Here is a 24,027-nt window from a genome sequence, read left to right as displayed (position 1 = left end):
TGTGTGTTTATGTGACAATGGCTATGTACCAACTGATGAAGACTACAGACTGTATAGATGATGCGTGTTTAAGTGATAATGGCTATGTACGAACTGATGGAGACTGCAGACTGTATATATAGTTGATGCGTGTTTATGTGACAATGGCTATATACCTACTGATGGAGACTGCAGACTGTATGGTTGACGCGTGTTTATGTGATAATGGCTATATACCTACTGATGGAGACTAGAGACTATATACATATGACAATGGCTATATACCTACTGCTGAAGACTGCAGACTGTATAGTTGACGCGTGTTTATGTGATAATGGCTATGTACCAACTGATGGAGACTAGAGACTGTATACATATGACAATGGCTATATACCTACTGATGAAGACTGCAGACTGTATAGTTGACGCGTGTTTATGTGACAATGACTATGTACCAACTGATGGAGACTAGAGACTGTATAGTTGATGTATGTTTATGTGATAATGGCTATGTACCAACTGATGGAGACTAGAGACTGTATAGTTGATGTGTGTTTATGTGACATTGGCTATGCACCAACAGATGGAGACTGCAGACTGTATATTTGATGCGTGTTTATGTGACAATGACTATGTACCAACTGATGGAGACTAGAGACTGTATAGTTGATGTGTATTTATGTGACAATGGCTATGCACCAACTGATGGAGACTAGAGACTGTATTATATTTGATGCGTGTTTATGGGACAATGACTATGTACCAACTGATGAATACTAGAGACTGCATAGTTGATGCGTGTTTGTGTGACAATGACTATGTCCCAACTGATGGAGACTAGAGACTATATACGTATGACAATGGCTATATACATACTGATGGAGACTAGAGACTGTATAGTTGTTGTGTGTTTATGTGACATTGGCTATGCCCCAACAGATGGAGACTGCTGACTGTATATTTGATGCGTGTTTATGGGACAATGACTATGTACCAACTGATGAAGCCTAGAGACTGCATAGTTGATGCGTGTTTGTGTGACAATGGCTATGTACCTACTGATGGAGACTTCAGACTGTATAGTTGATACGTGGTTAAGTGATAATGGCTATGTACCAACTTATGGAGACTAGAGACTGTATTATATTTGATGCGTGTTTGTGTGACAATGACTATGTCCCAACTGATGGAGACTACAGACTATATACATATGACAATGGCTATATGCCAACTGATGGAGACTGCACACTGTATAGTTGATGCGTGTTTAATGGATAATGGCTATATACCCACTGATGGAGACTGCAGACTGTATATTTGATGCGGGTTTATGTGACAATGGCTAGGTACCAACTGATGAAGACTGCAGCCTGTATATTTGATGCGTGTTTATGGGACAATGGCTATGTACCTACTGATGGAGACTGCAGATTGTATAGTTGATGTGTGTGTATGTGGCAATAGCTATGTACCAACTGATGGAGCCTGCAGACTGTATATTTGATGTGTGTTTATGTGTTAATGGCTATGTACCAACACATGGAGACTGCAGACTGCTAGAGACTATATACATATGACAATGGCTATATGCCAACTGATGGAGACTGCATACTGTATAGTTGATGTGGGTTTATGTGACAATGGCTAGGTACCAACTGATGAAGACAGAGACTGTATAGTTGACGCGTGTTTAAGTGATAATGGTTATGTACCAACAGATGGTGACTGCAGACTGTATAGTGACAATGGCTATGTACCAGCAGATGGAGACTGCAGACTGCTAGAGACTATATACATATGACAATGGCTATATACCTACAGATGAAGACTGCAGACTGTATATTTGACGCGTGTTTATGTGACAATAGCTATGTACCAACTGATGGGGACTGCAGACTGTATAGGTGATGTGGGTTTATGGGACAATGGCTATGTACCAGCAGATGGAGACTGCAGACTGCTAGAGACTATATACATATGACAATGGCTATATGCCAACTGATGGAGACTGCAGATTGTATAGTTGATGTGTGTTTATGGGACATTGGCTATGCACCAACAGGTGGAGACTGCAGACTGTATCGTTGATGTGTGTTTATGAGACAATGGCTATGTACCAACACATGGAGACTGCAGACTGTATAATTGATGTGTGTTTATGTGGCAATGGCTATATACCTACTGATGGAGACTAGAGACGGTATAGTTGATGCGTGTTTGTGTGACAATGACTATGTCCCAACTGATGGAGACTAAACTGATGGAGACTAGAGACTGTATTATATTTGATGCGTGTTTGTGTGACAATGACTATGTACCAACTGATGGAGACTGCAGACTGTATATATAGTTGATGCGTGTTGATGTGACAATGGCTTTATACCTTCTGATGGAGATTGGAAACCATGTATTTGACCCGTTTTTATTTGACAATAGCTATATTCCTACTTATGTAAAGTAAAATGTGACAATAAATCTTTCGTTCATCCCTTTTCGAAATTGCAGTTGAAATATACATTTGTAAGGTTTTTCAATCATTTTATACTTATGTTTCGACATATGATCGTAAATTCGCCGCAGCCAAAGTTGCCACAGATCCCGCTATTGAATGCCGGCTACCAAATGATGTATCAATACATTCTGCAGAAGCCCATGCTATCTATCTTGCCCTTGAGCACACAAAATCGAATGGTGTACCGAAGTCAATCATCTATTCTGATTCTTTATCTGTTATACAGAGCATTGGCAACAAAACGTCGAAGAATATCTCAATTAGTAAAATATTAACACTATTAATATCAAAACCCAAGAAGATGTCAAATAATGTCAGATTACCTTCTGCTCGATTCCCGGACATGTGGGATATCTGGGTAATGAAAAACAGAACGCCCCGCTAAAGTGGCTTCATGACTACCGCCTGTTGATTTTAAACTTTATTTTACAGATTTTAAACTTTAATGACAATTTTTGTAAGGTCAAAGCAGCAAAATAACTGGTATCAATGCGTAGACGATCAGTTACGCTCTGTAAACCTAAATAAAATCGGTGACCGGGACGAAAATCAATTACAGTAAAAAAACCTTCATGTTCTTTGCATTGGCCTTCTGCCAACAAGAGAACATTTTTTTAAACAATAATATAACAAATCTCAAATATCTTTTCGAAAAAGACCATATCGCAGCCATTCTAACCTACACTTGTACATACAAATTGTTACAAGACGTTCAAGTTATAAAGTAAGTTATGATGATTCATAATAATAAGCAAATTGGCTTAAGACCTAAATGCTGATATTTGGAATAACATTCATTTTCATATTTTCAGCTTGCCTATGGATGGACAATGCAGCGCTCGCAGACAAGCCCGCAATGCTGAACTATTCTGCTCGTGTTCCTGAATGCTTGATTCGTGTGCAGAGATAGGTGTATATTACTCGACTTTAACATACGGCTCCAACTGTTACCATGAAGTTTCCTCCTGGATTCCCGACCATTACGCGGATAGGATACTAGTTGACCTGCCATTTACACGTACTCCGTGATTATGTTATAATGGAATATTGTCTGGTGAAGAGGACACTGACTATTGCTCTGGCCATCAATTTGCTGTCCGTAGTACAGACTGATAATTTCCGTTGGACACGTGAGTATGAATTGACGTAGTAGGTCCTCAATTTGACCATAGCACTAGTCCTGCGCTATTGAGTTATTGCTTATTCATTCAGGCGCATTTTACAAAAAGTACTAGTTCAAGAATATATTAATTCCTATTACTAAGGGTCGTTAATTTGTTGAAAGGATAACAGTGTCATATATGATGTCGCGAGTATTCTCTTTGTTTGACTTTCCGCATGAACCTTTCGTTTTTCTGTTAATCACTTTACGCAAAAACGCGGTTGACTCTGCTGGCGGGCTAATAGGGTCACGGGTGTTGACCGTAACCTGTTAACTGATATCGGTTCTGGAACTGTCAACATGAAAATAAAAATCACTTTATTTGAACTTTCAAGTTCAAAAATGAAATATGAATATGGAGATAGCAAGGAAACACATAAATGAAATAGTTTTTAACGATTTGTCTCTTTAATGTAAACCGAGCCAAAATCAAATTTCCAGCTACAGACACGGGTTCATTTATTTACCTACAACTTCCTGGCGTACAATTTATAGCTATATGGGTAATCATGTATGTGTATATATCTACCTCTTCCTGGTAGACATACACATGTGTTTATTGGGCTTTTTTTTTACTTGATTCATTTCTTGCTGTACTGAATAACATCATTTCTCCGAATACACCAAGAGATATATATCTGTAAGGGGTGGTTGATTATTTCGTTTCAAGTTCATTTAGGGTCAACGCCTATTGGATGTTAACATTAGCGTTGGTCCCCGCTTGGAATTTCAAAACAAGCTAGATACTGAAAGGTATGGGTATAGGAAGCTTAAATTAGGAATAATTAGTTTCAGCATTTTTATTGTATGATAAATGGGACCTCATTGACTTACACCTGTGTGTGTGTGTTAAAGGTGCGGTAACACAATTCCTCCTAGAGCATTTAAATGACCCAATTACTATAAAATTATATCATGATCTAGTGCAACATATTCCAACTGTTATTTTGATACTGAATATTACACTATTTCAAAAACGAATTGTCCTTTTTATTGACGATTAAAGAAGAAACATATGTGAATTTTCATTGAATTTAGTAGTTCTTAAACCAGTCTATTTTTCATACTTGCTTAAGAGTTGGCTGCTAATAACATCTTTCAACATCAGGAATTTCAAAAAAGTTGACAACCGGTAAATTTGTCATATAGCACTTTTGATTCAAAAGAAGAAAACATAGCTTTCTTTCCATTTTCCCTTTAACTTGTGTTCCTTCATGACTAAATGTCCCTGGGTCTTGATATTTGGCAAGTAGGTTGTTCATCTGAATGGATTAAAGTTTTATAGACGTTGATGCTTCGTTCATGGTCACAAAAATCAAATGTGCTACAAATAAAAAATGTATATGGGGGAGTCAGACACGGATATCTTACTTTGCTTTCTTTGTTTAGAGTTAACGATATGAAATAATATTCCTTCATACTTTGTTTAATACATGGGCAATAGGCAAAATGAATTAATAACAAAATATTTGGCAAGTAGGTTGTTCATGTGATTGGATTTAATTTTTGTAAACGTTGATGACCTTGACCTGCGTTCAAAGTCACAAAAATAAAATGTGCTAAAACAAATTTTGTATAGGGAGTCCGACAAGGATATCTTTTCTTTCTTTCTTTCTTTAGAGTTAACGATATAAAATAATGTAATACTCCTTCATATTTTGTTTAATGAATGGGTAGTAGGCAAAATGAAATAATAACTAGATCAGTAAGCCAAAGGCTAGATAACACCCCCGCTCCTACATAAACCAAAACTGTAAGCTAAAGGCTAACTAAAGCAAAGCATTGCAAAGCAATCCATAGTCTCCCACCAGTAATTATTTAAGTATATAGGTCACTAACATACTTCCTGTACAACATCCCCATGTCAAAACCTACCTCCATACTCTTTCAACAAAGGGTCATAACTAGTATATAAATGGTCGGAATGAAAACATACTACTTGGATGCACAATGTCAGGGGGAAGTTAACATATCAGTAAACTTCCGTTGAAATTGACCCATAGTTTTGAAGGAGTTGTATGGACATTTTTTTTTCAACAAATGGGCCATTACTTCGTATAAAAGTTATCCTATCTGAACACTTTCGTTGAAATAGACCCCTTAGTTATGGAGGACATGTCCGGACAAGGGTTTGTCATCAAATGACCATAACTTTGTGTAAAAAAAAAGGTCAGAATGAAGTAATACTACCTGGATGCACAACTTCAAGTGGTAGTTATCGTTTCCGGAAACTTTCGTTGAAACTTGTCCATTCTGTAGCAAACTTTCTCCATGGACAGACAGACGAGACAGACGGACAGATAGACGGACGGATAAGCTGATTCCAGTATACCCACCTAACTTCGTTGCGGGGGTATACTTAAGTGTACAATAGTTTTACTATAAAGATTATTTCATTGTAATCTCAACCTTAAGAATGTTCTTCAGAAGAAAGATTACTTTGGCAGAATACATACTCATGAGTTATTACTGCTGCACATAACTTTAAAACATGCGTAATATAATAAAGTGTTTTTGTGTATGATACAAAAACCGAAAATGTATATATTTTAAATTTTGTGAAAATTTTGCATGTTTTTCTCATTAAAAATATCACTACGCTTATTTCATGTATACCAATATGACATATTTATTATCAAAATAACAGTAAGTTTATGAACTGTACACTATCATAACTCATTTTAAAAATAACATTCGCCTGTGACATGTATCTGTCATTTTGTAAGGATACCCCCGTCACTCAACCTGGTGTTATGCAAGGAGGTCCACTACGGTTATCAGTAGTAATTATGAATCTACATATGGCAAAATAATAAAAGAAATCAAAATTGGGGCCAAATGTTGATCCCACCTTTAGACTTTGTTATATTCGGAAGTTTTATTTTTTCGATAGATCTTGAGCCGCCAGGTACCCTCTACAAGGTGGTTGGTGAGAGACTGGACCTAGAGTGTTCCTATTTCAAAGATGATAAAACCAATTTGTCAGACAGCCTATCTATGCAGCGTTGTAGAAGCAGGGTGTGCGTCACCTTACCATCAGAGACCATCAACCGCACATCTATCCGGACATCCATTGAGAGTCTCCTCGTGGAAGACGGCCAAACGTACAAATGTTCTTTCAAGCTCCAACCGGACACCATGTCCTTGACCTATGTCAAGGTCGGCTGTAAGTTTGATGTGGACATTATTCCTATGGGAGAAAAGCTGAATTACAAAACAAAAACTAAAGAAAAAGAGTTTAAGCTATTGAGACAATAGTAGCATGTATACGATTGCCGATAAAAAAGGCCGTCACATCTTATATCTAATACGTATAAGACATATTCATGTACATATTTAAAAAAACATTTTTTTTTTTATTTAAACACGTGCACATCTTATATCTGTATGAACACGTTCATGGTTTGATAATCTTACGTGTACACATCTTATATCTTACATATGTATTTAAGACTTGTACATGTACATTTTTTGAAAATTGTACATGTACACATCTTATACCTTATACCGATTAAAATTCCTTCCGTGATAAGATCCAGTCCGAAACAAAGGTGAATTAAAGCAGACGCCTACTAGTTTATCTGTAGCTTTTGTTAAGAATATAAACTGGTCTATTTCAGACAATAAGTCCACTATGTATAGCTGTTCGATTATATTTCGTAAAAAAAAAAGCTTCATTAAGCATGTTTACTTTTGAGACTGATCAAAAGAAAACAGTGGCTTCCAGGAAGTCATCTTGGATTTTAAGAGTTAAATTTTGATATCGTTATTTCTCAAAAAGTCCTAAACAAATTCTCAAATTTCATATGAGTATTCCCCTAGGTCCGTAGTTGTACAGGTTTTATTCTGAAAGTGGTCATACAAAACAAGATGGCCGCAATGTCTTCATCTTTCTCAATTTTCATACGAAGGTTCCACTTGGTCCAGAGTTGTGCACGTTTTATATTGGGACTGATCGGAAAAACCCACATGGCTGCTAGGTAGCCATTCTGGATTTCGACAGTAAAAGTTTGTTATCGCTATTCCTCGGAATGTACTGGCGGGGTCTTTCTCAAATTGTAAATGTATGTTTCCGTTGCTCCTCTTGTTTGAAATACCCCTGGCCCGAATGAGAATTCGTCCCTTATTTACAGCACTTCCAATTATGTTAGAACTACAGATTGTTTTTTTTCATTTTGCACATATCTAATAATGCAATACTTTTAAAATAATATTTGCCATAGTGGCATATAACATATGACGTAATGATGTTTAAGTTTATGTACAAGATTCCTGTTTAGCATTTCCAACAAAGGACTGGGTAATAGTACCTGTAAGGAAAATGAAAAGCAAGGAATGTGAAAGATCCTCTTTTGAAGGTCTGATAAAAATCCTATCATGGTGGCGTTAGGGTTGGCGATGGATGTCTTGTTATGTTACCTAGTTAACAGTATTATGTGTGCATGGTGGCCGAAACAGGAAAATCTCACGTTATATGGATTTTTGAAGGCACATTTTCCTCTTTTGCTGTTGGTTTTTTTCACGTATCTCTTGTTTTGATTTCTGCAGCAAATAACTACGTTTAAGCAGGTGCTTCCTTCCTTTTTAATTTAATGGTTATTATAGACATTGTAAAATCTAATTCTAGACCGGCCATCACCTCCGAAGGATATATACTGTTTCTCAAGGAACCATCTCGACATGAACTGCACTGTGACGTTAGCAGACAGAGACGCAAGGTCCGAGCTCGTTCCTAATATCACCGTTTATTTCCAGTCAACCAGGTAATAACATTCAATCCGGGTCAAGTACTCTTGACTTATAAATGCGAGTTAAATTTGAACTAATAAAATAAAAAAGTATCATCATTAAGGTCAAGAATTTTGGCAAAAACTTATTTTTTGTTTTTTGAAAACCCCCACTATACCAGTGAGAATAGATAGCGTCAAAGTGTATGTATGAGATGGCAAAAATCTGACAGCTCGCCACAGGCACAGGTCTCTATCTCAAAGTATACATATGAGATAGGGACAAGCTGACAGCTCGACACAGCTCACTATCTCAAAGTATACATATGAGATGGAGACAAACTGACAGCTCGCCACAGCTCACTATGTCAAAGTGTACATTTGAGATGGGGACAAGCTGACAGCTCGACGCAGCTCACTATCTCAAAGTATAAATATGAGATAGGGACAAGCTGACAGCTCGACGCAGCTCACTATCTCAAAGTATACATATGAGATGGAGACATACTGACAGCTCGCCACAGCTCACTATGTCAAAGTGTACATTTGAGATAGGGACAAGCTGACAGCTCGCCACAGCTCACTATGTCAAAGTTTACATTTGAGATGGAGTCAAGCTGACAGCTCGCCACAGCTCACTATATCAAAGTGTACATTTGAGATGGAGTCAAGCTGACAGCCCGCCACAGCTCACTATGTCAAAGTGTACATTTGAGATGGGGACAAGCTGACAGCTCGCCACAGCTCACTATGTCAATGTGTACATTTGAGATGGAGTCAAGCTGCCAGCTCGCCACAGCTCACTATGTCAAAGTGTCCATTTGAGATGGAGTCAAGCTGACAGCTCGCCACAGCTCACTATGTCAATGTGTATATTTGAGATGGAGTCAAGCTGACAGCTCGCCACAGCTCACTATGTCAGTGTGTACATTTGAGATGGAGTCAAGCTGACAGCTCGCCACAGCTCACTATGTCAAAGTGTACATTTGAGATAGGGACAAGCTGACAGCTCGACACAGCTCAGTGTCTCGTGGTCGTATTATCAATAGTTTCACACACACCTAAATTGATACGATTTTGATCGACATGTTAAACAATGCTTATCAAAAAGACTCCGTAATAAAGAAATTAAAATGCACTTACCATATAATCTTCTTATCTCAGTAAACTGATTAAATTAATGGCAATTAAAAAATCCAGTAGTTGCACACGCGACAAGACTTTCACACTACTTATATTGTCAAACGTTTACTAAAGCATGTAATAGTATTGACTGTTATTTGATCCACGCCTTATTCTTCTTCCATTTCTTTATAAATTTGTTTTTGATCAATTTAAGTAACTTCGAATTTTGTTATCTTACTATACGGCATTCCTTGTGTTTTCTGTACAGTCGCATCACAAGTAAACTTTATATTGATATGTTGATTCAGTTGTTATCTAGGAATGCTACAAAAACTGGATTAAGTAATATCGTTTTTATTTAGAACGATAAATATCAAATTGAATATCCGAGTACAACACCAATGAAATCTGGTGAACTTGATTTATTTTGATGTAATTTCGCCTAATAGAAATGAAATGTAGCGCGAGTTGTGTTTGTTTGTTATGTAATATTGAATGTGTGTGTATGTTTCTGTAAAGTGGAATGTGATCGTACATCTTCGTAACAAAAAAACATACATATAAAATATGATAAACAAACAAGTCCTTACGAAGGAAAATATAGAATAAAATAATAAATCTGTCAGATCTACCGCTTCTATTCTTTAAGTTAACTTAAAATTAATAATAACATTGATAACAGAATTGACACCTATAATAGGACTGAATTGAGGTCTTATACTTAACGTAAAAGCTGACATTGAGATCCAGTATCTCCATAAAAATCAAATAATTCGTCTGTCTATTCCAGGTCTACAAAATGGCTGAAGTGTCCTAATTACAATGCTCGGTACCACTACTGCTACTGGAGGGCTCCGCCCATCTCGGGGAAAGATTTAGACAATGACTTTGTGATCAATAGAGGGTACATTATCCTTGTCAAGGTGATGAACGTTTTAGGGAGTGACCAGTCCGAACTGCCGATTGATGACACTTCCACTATTGGTAAGAAGTAATTTAAGGATCCCTGCCCCAATGCATTAATGATAATAATAATAATTAAAGATTCTTATATACCGCTCTATCACAACCTAGTTCATAGGTCGTCTCAAAGCGGTTCACAAATTAGTATCCCTGGTTATAGGGCCTTTGCAACCAGCCAATATCTTTCTCAACTCCATGGGGAGCATACAGCCGGTGCTGTCATTTCGGCGCTAACAGCTAGCAGCTAGCATTCAACAATTCTAGCCCTGCCAAACGACGTACTCAGTTACAGCTGAGTAGACTGGAACAAGCGGAATAAAGTATCTTGTTCAAAGATACAACACAGTACCGTGCCGTGACTCGAACCCGTAACCCTTCGGTCACGAGCCCGGCGTCCTACAACTCGACTACCGTGCCTCCATTACAGCATTTTGTGGTTTCGTATATACAGTGGAGGTATTCCCTGAACGCATACATCTTTAGGACAATAGGCCTCTCCTTAATTTGACTTTAGATAGTATAACTGTAGCACAGCTGGGCCTCTCCTTATTTTGGCTTTAGATAGTATACCTGTAGCACAGCTGGGCCAGGACAGTTCCGTAGACCAGGTAGATCAGTCAGTTAAGAGCGGTCGTACAACAGCCGGAAGTCCAGGGTACGTCACTTCTAACCTCGCTGAACTTTTACAATCAGACACTTTTAATGAGTATTTCTATGTTTATTTTATCTCTTTTTTCTCCCCACAAAAATATCATATTCCTTTCAGAAGCTATAGTCATGCGTTTCTAGTGCATAGTTACAGTTTTTTTTTACAGTGGTACGGGGAACTTTAAATGACATAACGGGCGGTAGCTTGATCCTGACAAAACGACCGATGAATGACGGTGGGAGATATATAAATATATTATGAAAAGTTGTAACGTTCCGGGGTCCGTACACTAGTCTCTTCTAAGTTCTAAGGATCCCTGTGCTGTAAGCTTAATTATAACTATACTACAGTTGCAAATATATACAAATATGTGTTACTACCTTGGAACCAGCATACCTATTACCTAATACTTAATACATGATATGAACAGAATAATTACTGCACGACTATAGAACTATTACCAAAGCTATCTGCTCTGTATCAATATAACACACTACACACACTACCGTACAATCCAGGCAGTACACAACTCGACTACCTAGTCGCGGCTAGCCCTAGTCACTATAGTTGCCCTATAGTCAGCTACCTAGCTTTATGACCTAGTCGCGCCGATTACGACAGCCTTATACTAGTATACAACTACAGCACTGTCTAATGACCACGACTATCCCTAGTCACGACTAGCTCTAACGACTATACCTAGTCACGACTAGCCTGGTCACGACTAGCACCGACGACTATACCTAGTCACGACTAGCACCGACGACTATACCTAGTCACGACTAGCCTGGTCGCGACTACCCCTAGTCACGACTAGCACTAACGACTACCCTAGTCACGACTAGCCTAGTCACGACTACCCCTTGTCACGACTAGCACTAACGACTATACCTATTCTCGACTACCACCCTAGTCACGCCTAGCACTACCGACTACCCCTAGTCACGACTACCCCTAGTCACGACTACCCCTAGTCAGGACTAGCCTGGTCACGACTACCCCTTGTCTCGACTAGCACTAACGACTCCCCCTAGTCACGACTAGTACCAACGACTATACCTATTGACGACTACCACCCTAGTCACGACTAGCACCAACGACTATCCCTAGTCCCGACTAGCACTAACGACTACACATAGTCACGACTAACCTGGTCGCGACTTCCCACAGTCACGACTAGCACTAACGGCTATACCTAGTCACGACCCGCCTGGTCGCGACTAGCCCCAACGACTATACCCATTCACGACTACCACCCCAGTCACGACTAGCCTGGTCACGACTACCCCTAGTCACGACTAGCCTGGTCGCGACTACCCCTAGTCACGACTAGCACCAACGACTATACCTATTCACGACTACCACCCTAGTCACGACTAGCACTGCACAGCCTATGCCCGTGACACCTTCTGGCTAACGGTATCTCGCTACAGCACTCAATCGTTTATTTAATATATCTTCCAGGCAGTGTGTGGATCAAGGCAAGACTTATTCAGTCACTACACAAAGCCGGTCTCTCATATATTAGGTACTTGCGAACCGTCACTGCTGTACACACGCCGAGATCAGAAGTGTCGTGGTCAAACTGTGAGCACTACAGTTGTTTCCAAAATGAAATCAGGGGGTATTACTGTACAAACGACAAGAGGCTAATTGCCACGTGAGCGCGCGCTTTTTGACGATTTTGACTGAATATGTGAGATACAAGGAACATTGGTTAGTGTTTATAGTCCTAGTATGTTTTACAGGCTGGTTTTGTGGGTCGGTCGTTTCCTGTAGACTACGATGGGGTGATTTAGTTTTAATTATATTCTTTTTCGTGTCCCCATCCTCTGATTAAGGACATTTGATCACTTCCTCCCCTATGTACATATCTGACACCCCCAGTCTCGCTGTGTGTGTAAGTTTCCTCCTTCCTCCTGCTTATAGACGTTTAGATAACATATGTGTGCATGCATTATTAAACTTTTACAGTAAAAAGTAATTTATGTTCGAGTATTCAATCATTCAAATATTGGCGATTTATTTGGGGCTCGCTGCGTATGCGCAGTTTAATAATCAAAATAATGTTATTGAAGACTTGTTTGTCTGTTAATCTGTAACATTTCATTTTAAAGTTATAGACTCGGTCTCATATTTAGTTTACACTAGGGGCCGTGGTGGCCGAGTAGTTAAGGCGTCTGACATTCTGCTACCACTAGCCCCTCGCCACGGGGTCACAGATTTGAGGCCTACGTGGGGCAGTCGCCAAGTACTAGTCGCAGGTCGGATTTTTTCTCCGGGTACTCCGGCTTTCCTCCACCACCAAAACCTGGTACGTCCTTAAATGACCATAGCTGTTAGTAGGCCGATGTAGTTGATCAGCACTACACTTGAACATTATTCTTATTTTAGAATTCAAACATACATTGCTACTATAAACTACTGTTTTCTATTCTCAGTGACGATATCTAACCTGCACCAATTTAAAGGAATCAATATTACCAGTAGAAAGGCCGTCCTTACCTGGGGATTACCGGAAGCTCTATTTCCGGTGACATTTGACATCGACTTTGAAATCAACTATACATCAAAATGGGACCCTGAGAAACAGGTGATTTTCTTAATAGTTCTTTTTATTACGAATTGACATAACTATTATATATACAATGACATGCTATAAGTCCTTTACTTAACATCATTTCACGTTGCCATTCATTCTGTGTTAATTAACTTTTTTAGTTGAGCCGTGTCTCAATTTTTATGTCACTTTAAATTACGATACTATTGCAAACAGCTGTACGTCTTTTACAAGAAAGAATTATCATAGGCGTTATCGTTATCTATAGCTTTCCTTGATTTTGATTGGCTAATTCTTGGTATCAGGTTCGCCAATGTGCATGTATAGCGTATCGACCCCGAATTTCTATTTTAGTCTTGCGCGTGAATGTATCGACCTCATTTTTGTAAATTTTGATCCGGATATTTTGTTCTGAAAACCCATTGATTTCACTTTTTGGAATCTGATATTCCAGGTAAACACATGTTATGTAATATAAAACTAAAGGACATTTGCTTCGGTTATATACAAGTATCGACCTCGACGAAAGTCTATAATTGATAATGATATATGCTTACTATCAATAAAGTAAATATATTGGAATCAAGTCTGTCTTTTGCATATCTTTTCAATATAAATTATGATTTGCTCTCTGTTCTCCATATTGGAGTACATTTTGTTTCACAAAATTGTAACTAGAATTCTAATCTAAATCTTTTTTATTAAAGATTATTTACAGAAGTAAAAAACAAATGCGCAAAGTAATGAAAGACCTCATCCCAAATACAAAATATGACGTGTCTATTCGGGCAAGAGGACGTCGAATGGTTTTGGATGAACGAAGCTGGAGTCCCGTGAATAAGGTTTCTTTTAAGACCAAAAAGGACGGTAAGACATATGGCCTATATAAAATGATAATCCTTAAAGGTAGAATTAGCGAAAAAATGTTAGACATGTTTTTTGTACATAACATTTTTGTACTAACAAATATTACTTACAATTTTACACTAGTTACACTGATAATTGTAAGTCACATTACATGTACTCATCATCATCAATCTTTATGTACAGATACTGGTAAGTTACATTAATAGGTAGAACTCAGACAGTAGTAGTTGAAAGGGAGAAGTCTGATTTTGTCGATGTCCATTCCGGTGTACCCCAGGGGCCAGTTTTGGGACCCAGTTTATTTCTTTACTTTATAAACGATATCCCTGCGGGTCTAAATGCTACAATCCGTTTATTTGCAGACGACACTATTGCATATCTAGATATCAAGTCAAACAGTGATGCTGAAACACTTCAAAAAGATCTTGACAAACTAGCGCTCTGGGAAAATACATGGAAAATGATCTTCCACCCCCACAAATGCAATGTGTTGTCGGTTACTAAAAACAAAACTCCAATAGGCCATAATTATACTTTACATGGACACATACTAGAACATCTTAGTCAGGCCAAGTATCTGGGGGTAAATTCCCCACTCAAAAACCCAAACCAGAAAGGCATCATTCTTCCCTAGAACTATACCCGAGTGGAATAAACTCCCACCTGACATTATTTCGAGCACCACAACGGAATTATTCAAATCAACCCTCTACCGTCTCCTTTCAAACGCAAATTAGACCTTCTCGTATCTTTTAAAAACACTCTCTTTCCATGTTTCACTCCTCGTCTGACATTTTATCTACAAATTGTTGAAGTTGGTCAGTACCATTTAGAAGTAGAAGTAATGTTGATAATGGTTAGTTACACTTTATATACTGATAAATGTTTTACTGTATATAGCACAGGGGCATGGATCGCTTTACTTGTAATATAAAAAAATAGGGGTCTCCTATACTAATATATACAAAGGGATATAACGACAGACTGAAATCCGTTACCCCCTTTTCTCTTTCAGCTCGTGTCAATCACAAATCTTTGTCCATATTGGATATACCTCGGTTGAATATTGAAGACAATTGATTTATTTACAAAATGAAACCATAATTACGACTGTCTGACATATAGTTATCCACTGACATTGCTTTAAAGTCGCAATTACACCATTAAATTGCGACCGAACCATATTCTATACTCACGAGAAATGACCAAGTTTCGCGGATAAACTCGATAAATATATCCAAGGAATGGTTTAAATCCTTATTTAATATCCTCAATCCAATACATGTGCTGCCCGCTTCTCTGAAATACTACGTCGATCAGTTTCTACACATGACAAGTGGTATATGGGGATTTTCCCCTCGCACACCTGCATTACACAGCAGCAGTCGACAAATAGGCGCCATTTTCTTTCGAATTATTTTACGCTCCGCACAGAATGATGTCCCGCCCTATCAGTGGCGGAAAACAAATGAGGTAACATTTTTGGAGTAGTTTCCCTTTCGCATACATACAGGTAGCNTAAAGCAATGTCAGTGGATAACTATATGTCAGACAGTCGTAATTATGGTTTCATTTTGTAAATAAATCAATTGTCTTCAATATTCAACCGAGGTATATCCAATATGGACAAAGATTTGTGATTGACACGAGCTGAAAGAGAAAAGGGGGTAACGGATTTCAGTCTGTCGTTATATCTCTTTGTATATATTAGTACAGGAGACCCCTATTTTTTTATATTACAAGTAAAGCGATCCATGCCCCTGTGGTATATAGCGTTAATCGTAGTTACACTATACATATACTGATAATTGTTTTACTGTATATAGCGTTAATCGTAGTTACACTATACATATACTGATAATTGTTTTACTGTATATAGCGTTAATCGTAGTTTCACTATACATACCGGTAATCGTAGTTACACTTTATATACTGATAATTAATTTAATATATATGCCGGTAATCAATTTCTGCTTTTCCCATCCCCGTTTCAATTAATTCCAGTCAATTTGTTGTATATTTATTTTTCAAGGCGTATGTCATGCAAGTTATATTTGTGAACACAATTTTGAATTAATGATAAACTGGTTATTTACGACAAAAAAAACACCCAAAAGATTATTTTTATGTGTGAAATTTTGGTAAGATACATCTATTTTAATTCAAATCCTTCTTGCAGAACAGAGTTGCACAGAATATTAATCATGATAAAACTTGAATAAGTTTGCTTAATTAAGTGAGTATTAATGTAAAGGACCGTAGTTGATGTATTCCATTCTTAGACGGTTCCTCATGTATATAATTTGTCTGGAATTAATAAAAAACTAAAAAGTTAAAGGTGATTTGGGATTATACAGTAATCAGGTTTATATGGTCAGTCAGAGATCATCTGGGATAATTCAGAGGACACTGTATGGTCAGCCAGAGGTCATCTGTCATGATACAGTGATCACTGTAATGTCAGTTATAGGTCATCTTTCATGATACAGTGATCACTGTGATGTCAGTTATAGGTCATCTGTCATGAAACAGTGATCACTGTGATGTCAGTTATAAGTCATCTGCCATGATACCGTGATCACTGTAATGTCAGTTATAGGTCATCTGTCATGATACAGTGATCACTGTGATGTCAGTTATAGGTCATCTGTCATGATACAGTGATCACTGTGATGTCAGTTATAGGTCATCTGTCATGATACAGTGATCACTGTGATGTCAGTTATAGGTCATCTGTCATGATACAGTGATCACTGTGATGTCATTTATAGGTCATCTGTCATGATACAGTGATCAATGTAATGTCAGTTATAGGTCATCTGTCATGATACAGTGATCACTGTAATGTCAGCTATAGGTCATCTGTCGTGATACAGTGATCACTTAATCTGTCATGCCCAGATTAAGTAATCACTGTATCATGAAAGATGACCTATAACTGACTTTACAGTGATCACTATATCATGACAGATGATCTATAACTGAAAGTACAGTGATCACTGTGATGACATTTATAGGTCATCTGTCATGGGATAGTGATCACTGTAATGTCAGATATAGGTCATCTGTCGTGATACAGTGATCACTGTAATGTCAGTTATTGGTCATCTGTCATGAAACAGGGATCACTGTGATGTCAGTTATAGGTCATCTGTCATGATACAGTGATCACTTAATCTGGGCATGATTTCCTTTGATCGGTAAGCTTTAAAATTCAGTTGAAAAGAGCATTTTAACTTCACAAATAAGGGAAAGAGGACAAACAAAAATCAAGAACATAAGCATTTTTGAATATATGAATCAATCGCATTATTATATCGCATTTTAAATACAGTTAAAAAGGGCATTTTAACTTTACAATTAATAGAAAGAGGACAAACAAAAATCAAGAACATCAGCATTATTGAATATATGAATCAATCGCATTATAATAATGCTATAATGGGTATTTCATAAGATGTTGATGTTCAACATACAAGAACGAAAGCTGAATATATCGTTGTGAAATGGATGATAATGTATGAGTAATAATAACTGGTTCCTAAGCTATATGACTTTGAGTCCATAGTTTTGTTTTATTAAGTGTATATTTTACATTTCATAATGCACCATACACAGAAATAATGGATTGCTTGCCAAGTAATCACTCATTATGCTTGTTATTTAACACCATATCAATACCATTAGTCACACGTAATATCTTCCTAATGATCAGTAGAAATTATAGTAATCTACTTACCAGATTAGCACAAGGAATATAATATATAAGTGGCATGCTACAGATTGTTTACTAAGTGTCTGGATTTGGATTTTATAACAGTCAAACATATCTACAGTCGAATCTGCTCAAGCGACCATTCGTATTAAACCACCATCTGTTTTATGCGACCACTTTTCATTCCTCCCGACCGTTTAATTTTCACTATGTAATTTAACTGTAATACGCGACCATCTGTCTAACGCGACCAGCGACCACCCAATACTGGCCCCAAAATTACGTTAAACGACCACATTTGATACATTTTAGCGACCATGTTTGACGAAAATATACCAAACTATCGTTGAAATAGTTGTGTAACTCCAAATTTGCGACCATCACCACATTTGATGAAGGGCTACTTCACGATCTTTTCACCAAGTTCAGTGAACAAATTTAGCATAATTTGCTAAAACCGTTTAATCAACAAAAGAACCTATACGGTTACTCTAGCCAATTAAAATGTATTTCCTGATAAGGTGACAGCCTATTTTGAAAATATGCTTGCTATGCAGCTGTTGTTTGGTGGCGCGTGCTCCAAGATAACCTTCTCACTACAAACAATGTATTCTGGGATGTAATCAAATTAGCGGCATCCATTACCGGAAGTCATTTCTCGCCAATAATCATACAGGTGAACACTCAGGTGTCAGGTGTTCACCCAAAACATGTAGTTCAGCATATCTTTTTTCATTCATTTAAATCTATTCTTCAAGGTAGCATTACCTCCCGTTGTAATAACATGCCAACTACATGTTATTGTTTACCTCCACAGCCCCGAGTGCGGCCCCGAGGTCTACAGTAGGGGGATACTTCCTGTCCAGACCTGGTATCAACAACACGGGCGATAACTGTGCTTTACAAATCTACCTCAAGGTATGTGCGAATATATATAAGGTTAAGGATGTATTCCTATTACGGATTTCAATAGTTTGATATACATCGGATATCAGCATTAATCTTTATTAAATTTTAATAACAGACAGGCTGGTTTAAAACATTGAACGTTATTTAATCTCAAAGTTTGCTATAATGATATTTTCATAAGAAAATAGTGATTAAGGTAGTACTGGTGTGGATAAGAGCTATGACATTGGACTGTCGTTCAAGTATATGTCAATCATAAAGTATACTTTGTCTCTGTTTGGTGGCACTTTGTTATACCTTGTCATTGTATGTTGACGATTTGGTATACCTTGTTCCTGTGTGTTAACGCTGTGATATACTTTGATCCTGTGTGGTGACACATTGGTCTACATTGTCCTTGTGTGTTAACGCTGTGGTATACCTTGTACATGTGTGTTGACAATTTGGTATACCTTGTCCTTATGTGTTGACGCTGTGGTATACTTTGTCCTTGTATGTTGACGCTGTGGTATACTTTGTACATGTGTGTTGACAATTTGGTATACCTTGTCCTTATGTGTTGACGCTGTGGTATACTTTGTCCTTGTATGTTGACGCTGTGGTATACTTTGTACATGTGTGTTGACGCTGTGGTATACCTTGTACATGTGTGTTGACGCTGTGGTATACCTTGTACATGTATGTTGACGCTGTGGTATACCTTGTACATGTGTGTTGACGCTGTGGTATACCTTGTACATGTGTGTTGACGCTGTGGTATACCTTGTACATGTATGTTGACGCTGTGGTATACCTTGTACATGTGTGTTGACGCTGTGGTATACCTTGTACATGTGTGTTGACGCTGTGGTATACCTTGTACATGTATGTTGACGCTGTGGTATACCTTGTACATGTGTGTTGACGCTGTGGTATACCTTGTACATGTGTGTTGACGCTGTGGTATACCTTGTACATGTATGTTGACGCTGTGGTATACCTTGTACATGTGTGTTGACGCTGTGGTATACCTTGTACATGTGTGTTGACGCTGTGGTATACCTTGTACATGTATGTTGACGCTGTGGTATACCTTGTACATGTGTGTTGACGCTGTGGTATACCTTGTACATGTGTGTTGACGCTGTGGTATACCTTGTACATGTATGTTGACGCTGTGGTATACCTTGTACATGTATGTTGACGCTGTGGTATACCTTGTACATGTGTGTTGACGCTGTGGTATACCTTGTACATGTGTGTTGACGCTGTGGTATACCTTGTACATGTATGTTGACGCTGTGGTATACCTTGTACATGTATGTTGACGCTGTGGTATATTTTGGCCCCTGTGTGGTGACACGTTGGTCTACGTCGTGCTTGTGTGTAGACGCTGTGTTATTAATTGTCATTGTGTGTTGACGCTGTGGTATACCTTGTACATGTGTGTTGACGCTGTGGTATACTTTGTACATGTGTGTTGACGCTGTGGTATACCTTATACATGTGTGTTGACGCTGAGGAATAATTTGTACATGTGTGTTGACGCTGTGGTATACTTTGTCCTTGTATATTGACGCTGTGGTATACTTTGTACATGTGTGTTGACGCTGTGGTATACCTTATACATGTGTGTTGACGCTGTGGTATAATTTGTACATGTGTGTTGACGCTGTGGTATACTTTGTCCTTGTATGTTGACGCTGTGGTATACCTTGTACATGTGTGTTGACTCTGTGGTATACCTTATACATGTGTGTTGACGCTGTGGTATAATTTGTACATGTGTGTTGACGCTGTGGTATAATTTGTCTTTCTGGGTTGACGCTTTTATATACATTGTCCGTGCGTGTTGACGCTGTGGTATACCTTGTTCCTGTGTGGTGACCCTGTGATTTACTTTGTTCTTGTATGATGACACATTGGTATACCTTGGTATTGTGTGTTGACGCTACGCTTTACCATGTCCCTGTGTGTTGACACTTTGGTATTCCTTGTCCTTACATGTTAACCCTTGGGTATGTTAGTTTTATTTTTATATTACCGAAGCCTGTCCCGAAGAAGCAGAGAAATTGTGATCTGTCTGACATGAGCTACAGGGTGACCCTGGAGGGCGAAACGAACCCAGAGTATAAAGTAGTTGATCCTGCTGCGACACTTATACTAGTACTTAGCCACAAGTCATGTTTGAACAAAGGACCAAACAGAGTGATTGTTCAGGCGTGTACCGAGGGATACCAATGTTCCAGGAAACGTTCAGTCATTCACATTCCTTCAGTCGATAAGGATAGTGACACCGGTGAGCAGATATATATATATATTCAACTGTACAATTCGTATCCATATGTACATTGTGATACAGGTACGCATAATTCGTCATTATGACCATGACGATCGGGTCGCGAGTTCAAGGCCTGGACAGGGCACGCGTCATACATTATCTTCCTACGTCACTTGTGTTTCTATGTCATTTATTTATTACCAAAGACACATCATATCTAGTAGTGTACGTTGATCCTAAAGTTTAAGATATGAACTACCTGTCGTAATTGTAGCATGTAATATATATATATATATGTATATATAAAAAATATATTAATATCTGAATTATCCAGATATTTTTGTGTTATTTTGCTTAACCTCACGTATTCAAGATAAAATTTGTACAATAACTAGCCTTCTGTTACAAGCTAACCAACAGAAATAACCTCCCTGATCAGTTCATCTTTAGCAACAAGAATAACTAACCCTCCCTGATCAGTTCATCTTTAGCAACAAGAATAAATAACATCTCCCTGATCAGTTCATCTTTAGCAACAAGAATACTAACATCTCCGTGATCAGTTCATCTTTAGCAACAGGAATATTAAGCAAGAGGAATAACTAACCCTCCCTGATCAGTTCATCTTTAGCAACAAGAATAACTAACACCTCCCTGATCAGTTCATCTTTAGCAACAAGAATAACTAACACTCCCCTGATCAGTTCATCTTTAGCAACAAGAATAAATAACATCTCCCTGATCAGTTCATCTTTAGCAACAAGAATACTAACATCTCCGTGATCAGTTCATCTTTAGCAACAGGAATATTAAGCAAGAGGAATAACTAACCCTCCCTGATCAGTTCATCTTTAGCAACAAGAATAACTAACATCTTCCTGATCAGTTCATCTTTAGCAACAAAAATTACTAACACCTGCCTGATCAGTTCATCTTTAGCAACAAGAATAACTAACATCTCCGTGATCAGTTCATCTTTAGCAACAAGAATAACTAACCCTCTCTGATCAGTTCATCTTTAGCAACAAGAATAACTAACCCTCCCTGATCAGTTCATCTTTAGCAACAAGAATAACTAACATCTCCCTGATCAGTTCATCTTTAGCAACAAGAATAACTAACATCTCCCTGATCAGTTCATCTTTAGCAACAAGAATAACTAACATCTCCCTGATCAGTTCATCTTTAGCAACAAGAATAACTAACATCTCCCTGATCAGTTCATCTTTAGCAACAAGAATAACTAACATCTCCCTGATCAGTTCATCTTTAGCAACAAGAATAACTAACATCTCCCTGATCAGTTCATCTTTAGCAACAAGAATAACTAACACCTCCCTGATCAGTTCATCTTTAGCAACAAGAATAACTAACATCTTCCTGATCAGTTCATCTTTAGCAACAAAAATTACTAACACCTGCCTGATCAGTTCATCTTTAGCAACAAGAATAACTAACATCTCCGTGATCAGTTCATCTTTAGCAACAAGAATAACTAACCCTCTCTGATCAGTTCATCTTTAGCAACAAGAATAACTAACATCTCCCTGATCAGTTCATCTTTAGCAACAAGAATAACTAACATCTCCCTGATCAGTTCATCTTTAGCAACAAGAATAACTAACATCTCCCTGATCAGTTCATCTTTAGCAACAAGAATAACTAACATCTCCCTGATCAGTTCATCTTTAGCAACAAGAATAACTAACATCTCCCTGATCAGTTCATCTTTAGCAACAAGAATAACTAACATCTCCCTGATCAGTTCATCTTTAGCAACAAGAATAACTAACACCTCCCTGATCAGTTCATCTTTAGCAACAAGAATAACTAACATCTCCCTGATCAGTTCATCTTTAGCAACAAGAATAACTAACATCTCCCTGATCAGTTCATCTTTAGCAACAAGAATAACTAACATCTCCGTGATCAGTTCATCTTTAGCAACAAGAATAACTAACACCTCCCTGATCAGTTCATCTTTATCACAGGAATAACTTAGTCCTCCCTGATCAGTTTATCTTAAGTAACAGGAATAACAAACCCTCCCTGATCGGTTCATCTTTAGCAACAGGAATAGCTTAGTCCTCCCTGATCAGTTTATTTTTAACAACAGGAATAAATTCGTCCTCCCAGATCAATTTATCGTAAGTAACAAGCATAACTAAAACCTCCCTGATCAGTTCATCTTTAGCAACAAGAATAACTAACATCTTCCTGATCAGTTCATCTTTAGCAACAAAAATTACTAACACCTGCCTGATCAGTTCATCTTTAGCAACAAGAATAACTAACATCTCCGTGATCAGTTCATCTTTAGCAACAAGAATAACTAACCCTCTCTGATCAGTTCATCTTTAGCAACAAGAATAACTAACCCTCCCTGATCAGTTCATCTTTAGCAACAAGAATAACTAACATCTCCGTGATCAGTTCATCTTTAGCAACAAGAATAACTAACCCTCTCTGATCAGTTCATCTTTAGCAACAAGAATAACTAACCCTCCCTGATCAGTTCATCTTTAGCAACAAGAATAACTAACATCTCCCTGATCAGTTCATCTTTAGCAACAAGAATAACTAACATCTCCCTGATCAG

At 37.9% G+C, this 24,027-nt stretch overlaps 1 protein-coding gene across 1 annotated transcript in view; it reads left to right on the top strand.

The window, feature by feature from the left end:
- Positions 1 to 3,307: 3,307 nt before the first annotated feature.
- LOC110446194 overlaps positions 3,308 to 24,027 on the top strand; it is a 39,861-nt gene continuing 19,141 nt past the window's right edge. Inside the window, exons 1-8 of the mRNA XM_021491222.1 lie at positions 3,308 to 3,621; positions 6,547 to 6,819; positions 8,281 to 8,416; positions 10,296 to 10,489; positions 13,559 to 13,710; positions 14,385 to 14,544; positions 19,077 to 19,177; positions 21,197 to 21,446. Coding sequence (XP_021346897.1) covers positions 3,531 to 3,621; positions 6,547 to 6,819; positions 8,281 to 8,416; positions 10,296 to 10,489; positions 13,559 to 13,710; positions 14,385 to 14,544; positions 19,077 to 19,177; positions 21,197 to 21,446 — 1,357 coding nt within the window. The 5' untranslated portion in view covers positions 3,308 to 3,530. The remainder of the gene's footprint in view (positions 3,622 to 6,546; positions 6,820 to 8,280; positions 8,417 to 10,295; positions 10,490 to 13,558; positions 13,711 to 14,384; positions 14,545 to 19,076; positions 19,178 to 21,196; positions 21,447 to 24,027) is intronic.

The sequence above is a fragment of the Mizuhopecten yessoensis genome, unplaced genomic scaffold, assembly GCF_002113885.1.
Source record: "Mizuhopecten yessoensis strain PY_sf001 unplaced genomic scaffold, ASM211388v2 scaffold2631, whole genome shotgun sequence".
Lineage (NCBI taxonomy): Eukaryota > Metazoa > Mollusca > Bivalvia > Pectinida > Pectinidae > Mizuhopecten > Mizuhopecten yessoensis.
Note: the sequence above shows the minus strand (reverse complement) of the source record. Positions and strands in the feature narration are given on the sequence as shown.